This window comes from Miniopterus natalensis, chromosome 1 (genome assembly GCF_054644295.1).
Source record: "Miniopterus natalensis isolate mMinNat1 chromosome 1, mMinNat1.hap1, whole genome shotgun sequence".
In the NCBI taxonomy this organism is placed as follows: Eukaryota; Metazoa; Chordata; class Mammalia; order Chiroptera; family Miniopteridae; genus Miniopterus; species Miniopterus natalensis.
In genome coordinates, this window is record NC_142081.1 from 37,809,886 (window position 1) to 37,822,591 (window position 12,706).

General features: G+C 36.5%; 1 protein-coding gene across 1 annotated transcript in view; it reads left to right on the top strand.

The window, feature by feature from the left end:
• SOS2 (SOS Ras/Rho guanine nucleotide exchange factor 2) overlaps window positions 1–12,706 on the top strand; it is a 77,809-nt gene that overhangs the window by 34,122 nt on the left and 30,981 nt on the right. Inside the window, exons 7-8 of the mRNA XM_016198088.2 lie at window positions 1,737–1,847; window positions 7,386–7,484. Of these exons, the coding sequence (XP_016053574.2) occupies window positions 1,737–1,847; window positions 7,386–7,484 (210 nt within the window). The remainder of the gene's footprint in view (window positions 1–1,736; window positions 1,848–7,385; window positions 7,485–12,706) is intronic.

Sequence of the window (12,706 nt, forward strand, 5' to 3'; positions counted from 1 at the left end):
TGTTTATATTTTTCTGAAAATGTAGATCGCTTTCATTACATCTGTTTTCTAGACAATGAAACTGATAGTGTAGAAATAATTCATTTACTGATGCCTAACCAAAATATTCAACTTTCATTCTTATTAGAAAGTTTTTATATTGTGATAACTTGGCATATTAATTTGTAGTTTGGTTGCTTGCTATACTCTTAAAAATATGGTTTACAAACAATGTATTTTCTAATTTTTTTTTATTGCAGTAAAATATATATAACAAAATTTGCCATTTTAACCATTTTTAAGTATACAATTCAGTGTCATTAATTAAATCCACAATATTATACAACCATTACTGCTGTTTCCTTTTTCACTGCCCTAAACAGAAACTCTACTCATTAAGCAACAACTCTCTACTCTTCCCTCCTTCCAACTGTGGATAACTTTTTTTTTTTTTTTAAATATGTCTTTATTGGGTTCAGAGAGAGGAAAGGAGAGGGAAGAAGAGATAGAAACATCAGTGATGAGAGAGAGTCATTGATCGGCTGCCTCCTGCACGCCCCCTGTTAGGGATCCAGCTCAAAACCCGGGCATGTGCCCCGACCTGGAATCGAACTGTGATCTGGTTCATAGGTTGACGCTCAACCATTGAGCCATGCCAGCCGGCACAACCGTGGGTAACTTAATCTGCACAACAGATTAATCTACTTTCTGTCTCTATGAATTTGCTGATTCTAGATATTTGATACAAGTAAAATAATACAGTATTTGTTCTTTGTGTCTGCTTATTTTACTTAGCATAATGTTTTCAAGGTTCATCCATGTCCGTAGCATGTATCAGAACTCCATTCCTTTCTATGGCTGAGTAATATTCCATTGTATGTATATATTACATTTTGTTTATATAGTTATTTATTGATGGACACTTGTGTTTTTTCCTCCTTTTTGCTATTACGAATAATGCTGCAGTTACATTGGCATACAAGTATCTGTTTGAGTCCCTGTTTTCAGTTACTTGGGGTATATACCTAGGAGCGGAATTGCTGGGCCATATGGTAAATCTTTGTTTAGTTTCCTAAGAAACTGCCAAAAATATTCTACAGTTATTATACCATTTTACATTATCACTGGCAGTGGATGAGGGTTCCAATTTCTCTGCGTTTTTACCAATACTGATTATTTCTGAAAAACATACTGTGTTCTTTAAATACAAAAGTGAAACAAACCTCTTAGTTTTAACTAAACATTGGAGATACTGATTATTATCAAATAGTAGGAATTTAAATATAAACATTGGACAAAATATGTGCAGTTTCTGCTTTGTTATTTTACTGTATGTTAGTATTTGCTTTCTTTTTCTAATCTTTATCCAAAAGAGTGGTATCACTTTTTGGTTTTTTTGAAAGTATCGTAAGTATAAACTTATTTCAACCTAGGTAAGACTAACTGAAATTTCAAATCTCAGCCTTGTTTTACTAATAAATGTGCATATGCATTTTAATAGTTTGATACTTGTGAACACAGTCAGTGACCTATTTTAAGACTAGTATCTTCCTGTGATCAATAGCTGGAGGTCATTACTTACATTTACGAAAATTTTTCAGTTACAGCCATAGTTATTGCTTGTCCCTGCAAAGTAGACGGCAAAGAGTTCTGAAACTATTAAGGACTTGAATAAAAACTTGCCATTAAATAATCTGTGCCATATTAGTAGAAAAGATGATCTTTTAAACATAACGCATTTTCTGTTTTAAAAATAGGAGCAAGCATTTGATCCTTATGAAACATTATCACAGGACATTCTTTCACCAGACTTTAATGATCATTTCAGTAAGTTGATGGCCAGACCAGCAGTGGCTCTACACTTTCAGGTAAACCTAAATTGAATTTCATTTTTCAAAATAAAGCAATGAAAGAACTATTTTACCATCTTATTCTTCAAATATTTGTAATTTTAGAATCCTTTCATAAAGCAACTGAAGAAAATTTTCACCTATCTTTCAAAATCTGTTTGTTCTAAGCCTATTTTAGATTGAAAAAACTAATCTGTCCTTAATATAGAAATCTTTTATAGAATGCCATCACAAATACTGATTTACCAGAGAAACCTGAAACCTGGCAAATTCTAGATTTGGGATAAAGATGATTATGGAGAGCTATTTCAGGTTCTTATTTTCAACAAGATAGAACTGAAATCCTGAAGAGTGGAGAATATCCTCATGTATACTCATACAAATTTCTCTATCAGGAGTATAATTTAAGGAAATAAATATATTAATGGGAAGTACACAAGTTAATTGATTAAGTATTGCACTTAGATAAAATGAAAGTAGAGAGAGAAATAAAATTTATATTTTTACTTTTCTAACACTAAACGAAGGTTATATTGACATTGATGATCTTTGACTACTTCTTGCTGTAGAAACTTCCTGAATCTAGACAGGCTCATCTCTCCCTTAGCATATGAATATGATCAAATCTTTATTGTCCTAAAACAAGCAATAAATCTTGTCATTTTCTTTTTTGTTTTTTCCCCCTTTTGTTGCCAATTGTCTTCATATTACTTTTTACCATTCTTCATTAAACTGCTACCATTTCTGTCTTAATCAGGGTATAATACTAAAAACTGCCGTGACAATGAACTTAACCACCGAACAAAGTGGATATTTTGATTTCATATTTATGTCTATAGTATTTGTCAGTCCCCCTCTTGTCCTTAATGGTTCTTGATACTTTCTCCTAATTTTCATCTTCTCTGATTTCTTTTTCTCAGTCTCCTTAATTGCAGGTATTATCTAACATCTATGGTCAGCTTCTGATTTTCTATCCCTCTAATGCTTTCCTTGAGTGACTTTATTCATACCCTTTGTTTTAGCTACTGCCTATATGCTGGTGACTTCATATATGTTTTTTATTGGGGTGTCATTGGTTCGTAAAACCATACAGGATTGAAGTGTACAACTCAGTAAAACATTAACTGCACACTGCATCATGCGCCCATTGCTCCAAGCAAAGTCTCTTTCCATCCCCATTTCCCCCCCTTGCCCACCTCTCCCTATCTCCCACCCTCCTTTCTCTCTGGCTGTCACTACACTGTTGCCTGTGTCTATGTGTTATACACAACCCCTCCCCTCTGACAGCTGTCAGTCTGTTCCATGTATCCATGCCTGTTTCTGTTCTGTTCAACACTTTATTTTGTTCATTAGATTTCACATATAAGCGATATCATATGGTCTTTATCTTTCCCTGACTGGCTTATTTCACTTAGAATAATAATCTCCAGGTCAATCCATACTGTCGCAAAAGGTTAATTTCCACCTTTTTTTTTTTTGGTGAACTTTGTACTTGTATTTTCAAGCCATAACTCTCTTTTGAGCAGTGGATGTGTGACTTTCATATAACCAGCTGCCCCAATTCACTTAGATATTCCACGGGCACTTCAAATATATAAATGTTCAGAACTGAACTTACCATCTTTTCCTTGCCTTCTTTACTGTGAATTCCCATTATTATCTTCTACTTCTACTCAAAAACTTGTCAACTTGGAATAAAAATTACAACTAATTCTCAAAATTTACTTCAATGAAGGAATACTTTTTAAAAAATTTATCTTTATTGTTGAAAGTATTACGGGTATCTCATTTTTTCCCCCCATGGACTCCCTCCACCTTGCTTCCACCCCCTCACCAGGCCTTCACCCCATTATTGTCTTTGTCCATGGGTTATGCATATATGCATATAACTTCTTTGGTTAATCTCTTCCCACTCTCCACCTCCTTCCCTCTTCCCTCTGAAATATGATTGTCTGTTGCATGCGTCAATGTCTCTGGATCTATTTAATTCATCAGATTCTTTTGGTCATTAGCTTCTTCTTAAAGAAGACCCTTCAACAATTCACATAGTACTGCTCTGGTGGTGATGAACTCTTTTAGCTTTTCCCTGTCTGTGAAGCTCTTTATCTGACCTTCAGTTCTAAATGATAGCTTTGCCGGGTAGAGTAATCTTGGTTGTAGGTTCTTGCTTTTCATCACTTTGAGTGTTTCTTGCCACTCCCTTCTGGCCTGCAAAGTTTCTGTTGAGAAATCAGCTGAAAGTCGTATGGGTGCTCCCTTGTAGGTAACTAATTGCTTTTCTCCTGCTGCTTTTAAGATTCTCTCTTTGTCTTTAACCTTTGGCATTTTAATTATGATGTGTTTTGCTGTGGGCCTCTTTGGGTTCCTCTTGTTTGGGACTCTCTATGCTTCCTGGACTTGTAAGTCTATTTCTTTCCCCAGGTAAGGGAAGTTTTCTGTCACAATTTTTTCAAATAGGTTTTCAATTTCTTCTTTTCTTTCTTCTCCTTCTGGCACCCTAATGATACAAATGTTGGGCCTCTTGAAGATGTCCCAGAGGCTCCTTATACTATCTTCATATTTCTGGATTCTTTTTTCTTTTTGCTCTTCTGGTTGGGTGTTTTTTGTTTCCTCATGTTCCAAATTGCTGATTTGATTCTCAGCATCCTCTATTCTACTGTTGATTCCCTGTAAATTATTCTTCATTTCAGTTCATGCAGCCTTCATTTCTGATGGGTATTTTATTAGGTCATTGATGGTCTCACTTGTTTTCATAATAGTCTTACTAATATCCTTGAGCATCCTTATAACTAAAATTCTGAACTCTGTATTTGTTTGCTTGCTTGGTTCTATTTAATTTATTTCCTTTTCTAGAGATTTCTTCTCTTCTTTCCTTTGTGACATGTTTCTTTGCCTCCACATTTTGGTTGCTCCCAGGTGTTTGTTTCTGTGTATTAGGTAGAGTTGCTATGTCTCCTGGAATTTGTAGAGTGACTTTGTGTAGTAGGTGTCCTATAGGGTCCAGTGGCTCAACCTCCCCAGTCATCTGAGCTGGACCTTTTAGGTGCTCCCCTGTGTGGGCTGTGTGCTCTCTCCTATTGTAGTTGAGCCTTGGTTGCTGTTGGCGTCACTGGGAGGAATTGACTCCCAGGCCAATCAGCTGTGAGGACCAGCTGCAACTATAGCAGAAGAGCTGCTGTGCTGGAGACACCCCTGTGGAGCAGGATTTACTTCAGTGGAGCTTTGCTGTTCACCAAGTGTGCCCCTTGAGTGTGTCACTCGTGGATGTGGTAGGGTTGTAATACAGCTTGGTCAAGTCTGACCACCAGGTGTACTGTCTCTGGGGCCTCCCGGGAGGTACAAAGTCAGCCTGTGCCAGTGCCTTGCCCAGGGCACCCAGCATGAGCTCCACAGCAAACCATAGTTGGCTGCTACTTGTGCTGGGCTTGGAGGTGTCCAGGAGAGGCCAATCTATGATCCAATCCAGGCTGCCACTAGTGCCAGGCCTGGGGCCACTTACCAAGACATATGGGGCATGCTGAGGCCAGCTGCTGCTTGTTTGAGAGATTTTTGGAAAGTCCTAAGCATGAGGCTAGAGAGGCCACTTGCATAGAAGGGCCACTGGAAATAACTTAGATGAGCTTGCAAGTAGGGAGGGGTGGGGCTTCTGGGAATCACCGGGGCGGGGCCAAAGGTGTGAGTCAGGTGCTGGCGATTCAAATATGGTGCCTGCCGGCTGTGTGTGGGAGGACTTGCCAAAGGAGCAGTGGCTTCTGCCAGCTCTTCTGTCTGGGAGAAAGCTCCCCCTCCACCTCTCACCCCAATCTCAGGCAGGTTAGTTCCTCCCCGAGTGTCCTAGGTTCCTTTCAAGCTGCTGACCGGTGCTGGGGCTCAGAGGGAGCGCGTCTGAGTGAATCCGTGCACGGGCCCTTTAAGAGGAGCTGCTGGGGCTCCCACAGCCTCCACATCCCTCAGCGACAGTCCCCGCTGGTTTTCACAGCCTAAAGTTGTGGGGATGTCTCTTCCGGGCCCTGTAGCCCTGGACTGGGGGACCTGATGTGGGGCTGGGATCACTCACTCCTCCAGGAAACCTCCACCACTGAGATGTCCCTCCCGGGTTTAACCCGCAGCACCGGGTGTGGGCCCTGGGCCCCGTCTCTGGATTCAGCCCAGATCTGCCCATCTTTGCCCCTCCTACCGGTCTCGATGCTTCTTCAGGTCCCTGGTTGTAGGGCTTCTGTTCAGGTGGGGTGAAAAATTCCAAGCCTCTAATCGCAGGATTGGTTCTCCAGGCGACCAGGCACCATTAACATAACAAAAGGCACTTTTTTCACTCTCTAAATTTAGAAAATTTTCAGGGTTTGGGGAAGCTTCGAGCCTCAAACTGTGTATGAAGACCAAATATCTTATAAATCACAATATCACAAGTTCATTGAGTGCAAAGCAAAGAGTTCCAAGGGAACTCTTTTGATTGATAAAAACTCTTGGTAGGTGAAATGGCATGTCATATCTACCTATGTCTTGTCATATCTATCTAAGAATTAAGAAGTGAGATGGTTGTAACAGAGTGAATATTAACTTTTTAAAAAGGTACTTCACCGTTCATTGGACAGTGGGATAAATGAGAGGGAGACTTGTAAAGTTAAAGTTCTCATACTTGGATGTTAGGTTCTTCCAGATGCTTCCCGCACTTAAGACTGTGACATTAATAGATGTATTTGAATTTAAGAATGAAGTCAGAGTTTTTGCAGAAATTAAGTCTGATCTGTTTATTTTGACAGTGAAGATTGGCTCTGTCAATTAAGTTATATGACAGACATTTTTCATAAATTAAATGAACTAAATCTGAAACTTATTTAATCATTGTTTGGTGAAATATATTTAAATCATATCTATAATATGCACATTACATCCCCCCTGAAATATCCTTTGTAACTACTTAAACTTAAAGCATTTCAAATGGTGACATAAAAATGTGCAAAAAAGTTCGTAGCTTTTCTTTCTTTTTTTTAAAAATATATTGTTTTTCCCCCAAATCCCTAATATTTCCCAGCTGCAAGGTTTGTTTTGTTTTGTTTTGTTTTAATTTTATTGATTTCAGAGAAAGGAAGGGAGAGTGAGATAGAAACATCAGTGATGAGAGTCATTGATCGACTACCTCCTGCATGCCCCCTGCTGGGGGTTGAGCCCGAAACCCAGGCATGTGCTGACCTGGAATTGAACCTCAATCTCCTGGATCATAGGTCCATGCTCATCCGCTTAACGATGCGCTTAATCATAGCTTTTCAAAATTCCTGTAGAATATATAGAACCCTAAATTTTTTTAAAAAGCTGAGAGGACTGTTGTGAAAGTTATTTAGCCATCTGGGAAATGAAAAAGTGTATGTATTTTATAACTTTAAGGAGTAAAAAAGAAAAAAACTTGACAGCACTTCAGTTTTAATATAGAACATGTTTTTCATTATAGTTTTGATAAGTCTATATCTTATATTTTAAAAAGCTGTTTCTGTTCGGCACTGTTTGTTGTTATATATCCTTGATATCAGAAATATAATATTATATCTTTTTGCTTTGCAGTCCATTGCTGATGGTTTTAGAGAGGCAGTTCGTTATGTCCTTCCACGCCTTATGCTGGTGCCCGTGTATCACTGTTGGCACTATTTTGAATTATTAAAGGTAAGATGAAAGCTTTCTGAATGAAAAGTATTGGCATATATGAGGCTTAAAAACTAGTTTTTGACCTGATCATATTATTTTAAAATACTTTTTATTCATAAAAATAAATTATCTTAAATGCCTGCCTTCTTTCCACAGACCATGAAGAAAAGCTTGTATTTCTTACTTATCTTCATGTAACTTCCAAATGGTGGCTAGAGACAGGAAAATGTATCTTTATCTGTCATTTTATAATATAGACTCTCAAAATACTAACATTATAAAAAAAGAGTTTACTTTTTAAAATTAATTTTTGGAGGTTTAACTTTTATTTTAAATAAGTGATTAATAACTTTTATACATAACATTCTAAATTTTTATCTTGCTTTAACTTATTAAGTAAAGCACTTTTAAAGTTGACATTTTTTCATGTAGTGTAGTATTCTTCCTCTCTTAGCTAGGACCCAAGCAGCATTTAAAAAAAAAATCATGGTAAAACTTGAACTCTTTTCAAAGATCAGTAAATATAAAAATATATTGAATCCCTGAAAGTTCTAATAAACAGTATAAACTTTATTATGGTACATTATATACTTACAGAAAAGTATGTAATAAAACATAATATAAACATAAATGTGTTATATAGTAAATAAATATAATGTGTAAACACATCAGAGGTAAACCACTACCCTGACTTTAATGGCAGTTACTTCCTTGCTTTTGTTTCCAGTTTAACCACATATATATATCACTAAAAATATATATATAGCCTGGCCCAACCGGCATAGCTCAGCTTCGGAGCATCGACCTATGATCCAGGAGATCAAGGTTCGATTCCTGGTCTGGGCACATACCCGGTTGCAGGCTCGATCCTCAGCAGGGAGCATGCAGGAGCAGCCGATCAGTGACTCTCTCTCATCATTGATGTTTCTATCTCTCTCCCTCTCCCTTCCTCTCTGAAATCAGTAAAGACATACTTTAAAAATGTACATATATATAGCCTATTTCTGAATTTTATATAAATTGGATCAAATTATATATATATTATTTTCTAGCTTATATCTTCTCTCAGAGTTATAAGATGTTTTTGATGTTATTGTATGTTGATTTAGTTTCCTTCCAGTTTGAATAAACCATGATTTGTTTATTCTTTTCTGGTTGTTTTGCTATTACTTAGAACACTTGCTATGGACATTCTTGTACGTATCTCTTGGTACACATGTCCATGCATTTTACTTCTCCAGAGCAGGGGTGGGGAACCTTTTTTCTGCCAAGGGCCATTTGGATATTTATAACATCATTTGCGGGCCATACAAAATTATCGACTTAAAAATTAGCTATGAAAAAAGCTCCCAGATTTATTGAATTTTGAATCCCACCTGCCGTTGCCTTGGCAGGGCCAGACCAAATGATATAGCTGGCGGGCCAGACGTTCCCAACCCCTCCTCTAGAATATATACTTGGATGGAATTGCTTGGTCTTAGGGTATGCGTATTTTCAGATTTAATAGATAATGCCAAACAGCTTTCCAAAGATTACAATTTATACTCCTGCCAGAATGCATGAGATATCTCCCTCTATGCATATTTTCATACTTCTAAATTTCTCTCATCTGGTGTATTAATAATCATCTCTGATGGTTTTAATCTGTATTCCCTTTATTATTAATGAACTTGGGTATACTGTGTTTATTGGTATTTTGGATAATCTTTTGTGGAGTTATTTAAGCCTTTTGCCATTTTGATTATCTTATGTGGTTTGTCTTTGCATTCCACATTTCTATTTGTTCTTGGTGCTGTGCATTATACCTGAATGTATTCCATATTTATTCCAAGGGTTATAGTTTTCACTGATGAGTGATGGATGATTTCCTTTTATTATTCATGCTTTGAAGCTGTAAAGCACTACTACCTAGTTATAAAAGAACATCTGCTGCCTTTGGACAAGCATCAGAATTCAAGTGTTCCTTTTTCTACTTCAGGTTCCATATGAACTTTCTTTTGCTATTTAAGATACCAAAAGGGCATATGGAGAGATGGAGATTTTGGGGAGGACTTTCCATTCTCATTTCTCTACTCCGTAGCTACTGATCTTCATTGATTACAGCTAACATCTAAGGACTTCTGCTTACTTTCAGATTATTTCCCTTTTTAATAGTAATTTCAGCACATCTCGCTCAGTAAAATTGTCTTCCTTTTTTTTTTTTTTAATCCTCACCCGAGGATATTTTTCCATTGTTTTTCGGGGGGGGGGGGGGGAGAGAGAAACATCAATGTGAGAGAGGCACATTGATTGGTTGCCTCCTGCACTCGCTCTGACCAGAGCCAGGCATTGAGCCTACAACTGAGGTACATGCCTGGGAATGGAACCCGGGACCCTTCAGACCGACGGCTGATGCTCCAACCACTGAGCGAAACTGGCTAGGGCTTCTTTCCCGACTTTTTTATTGCTCTTTTGTAACCAAGGTGTCTTTCTGCTTGAGCATTTTGTACCTCTCCTTTAGAATATCATGTTGTTGGCTTAAAGAACCTGTTCAAGTTTTCTCTATTCCATTAGTAATAATATTAAAGTAAAAGCCAGAATAACTCTATATTTTGTAGGCATCTAGGCAAGGTATTCATTTTATGCTTTCTAATGACTGCCTCTCTCAACAATTCTTTTTTATGGAGTCTTATAACCCATAATGTGTGTTGCTGGAGATCACTAGCTTTTGTGCACAAATAGATGAGCAACTTGATTGTGTATATCTCCATGGAGACTAATGGATCTATAAAGAACTCATAAGAAGCTTTATAGGCCTCATGTGAATAATACATTGGCAGCCCCAGATGTATATTTGGATTCTTAAAATTTTTTAGGTTAATATTCATGTGTAATTAGAAGCCCTACCATTAGTATTATAGTTGCTTTCTAATATTTGCCAATATTTTGAAATCCTGGTTTAACTCTATAATTATAGAAGCTTTTTTTTTTTCTTCCTGTCTAGATGATTAGCTTTTAACCTTTAAAAGACGGCATTTAAAAGACAGCATCATACAAACTCCATATATTTTCCAGGATCAACTGTACAAATAATGGTTTCTTTCCTTTTGCCTGTAAAAAAGAACGTATATGCTTAGGTTTCTGAGTATTTAAAATCCCCGTGGCCTTATCCTGAGGCCATGGCTACTTTTGGCACCAATTAATCACTGGACTCCAAGTCCCCTTAGCCATTGTGATTGGGACTAGTAGTTGGTTAGTTAAGTAAAATAAAGGAAAGAATCATAAAATGAAATCTTATATATATTTTATTTTAATAAACACACACAAATCCCTACAAATGAACATTTATGTGTATTTTTTTTTAACTATATCTTTATTGATTTCAGAGAGAGGAAAGGAGAGGGAGAGAGAAATAGAACCATTAGTGATGAGAGAGTCATTGAGCAAGCCCACAACTGGGCCATGTGCCCTGACTGGGAATCGAACTCCGATCGCCTGGATCCTAGATCGATGCTCAACCTCTGAGCCACGCCCGGCTGGGCCATTTATGTGTATTTATATGCTAATATGTTGACTTAGAGTAAAACTTTTTCTTTGAATATGAGTCTTTCTGGCTTAAGTCGCAGAAGTTATCTTTTATGATTTCTATTTTCCTTTTCTTTTAGATAAAACATGAGCTTGAAGGTACTTGTAAAGCAATCTTAGTACAGAAACTTATGTTTTTATAATTCTTCCAAATCTTTTACATTTGTCATCCCTATACCTTTTTAAAGGGACTTGCCTTTAAAATTATTTGATTGAGTTTTCACATAAATATTGTTTTTTTATACATGTTTCTTTGACTTATAAAATGGGTAACTAAATTACATAATTACAACATAAACACAACTGTCATAAACATATTTGGGAACATATAGTACTGATTCTTGGTAAGCATATGACTTCATTAGTGGGATTCCAAGGGCCTAAGTATTCTAGAAAGTGGCCCACTTATTTATGGCATTTATTGTCTTGTGGGAATCACCCTGATGTTATACAGTGGGAATGATCCATAGTAAGAAATTCATTTAACATTATGACTACACACACACCAGAAAGTTTTATGTAGTGTTCTCTAACATAGTCTCTTCCATTTCTTTAAAAAAAAATTATTATGATGCACTAATGGATTATAGCATGCAGTTTGAAAACCACTGAAATAAGGACTAATTCTAGACCCAAGCTAAGTGGATTATCACATGGGCAGATGAAAAATGACTATTTTTATATCTGTTCTGACTGTGACACTGTTGGTTTTATAAAGCATTTTATTAATTTATTTTTAATTGTGGTAAAAATACATAACATGCAACATACTATCTTAACCATTTTAAGTGTATATAGTTCAGTGGTGTTGAGTATATTATTATGCATCCAGTGTCGTTTTACACTTGGGTTGCTTCTACTTTTGGGCTATTGTAAATAATGCTGCTATGAATATGGGTATACAAATATTTCCTCGAGACTCTGCTTTCAGTTTTTTTGGATATATACCCAGAAGTGAAATTGCTGTATCATCTAGTAATTGTATTTTTAATTTTTTGAGGAAGCACTGTACTGTATTCCATAGCAGCTATACCATTTTACATCTCCCCCAACAATGTGCAGGGTACCAATTTCTCCACATCCCTGCCACCGCTTGTTATTTTCTGTATTTTTATTTTCTGATAGTAGCCATCCTCATCGGTATGAGGTGATATCACTGTAGTTCTGATTTGCATTTCTCTAATGATTAGTGATGGTGAGCATCTTTTTATGTGCTTGTTGATTATTTGTATATCTTCTTTGGAATAATGTCTATTCAGATCCTTTGCCCTTTTTTTATTTGGGTTGTTCGTATTTTTATTATTGTTGTAGGAGTTCTTTATGTATTCTTGATATTAATACCTTATCACATATATCATTTGCAAATATTTTCTACTATTTTGTAGCTTGCCTTTTTATGATACTGTTTGGACTCAAGTACTCATCCAAAAGAAATTATATTTCATATTACAGTCACTTTGGGATGAGAACCATATGAAAAAAGCTGGACCAGTGTGACTTAAGGCTTTCTTCACATTCCTTTGGGAATAGTAAACTTAATCCTGGAGCACTTTTAACTTGAAATACCTGCTTTAGTCACATACCAAGGGAGATTTATGTGTAAACATAGTATTTAAATATTATTCAAGTTTTACTTCCCAGAATCAGAGTTTATGATAAGCAAATAGAAAAACAAC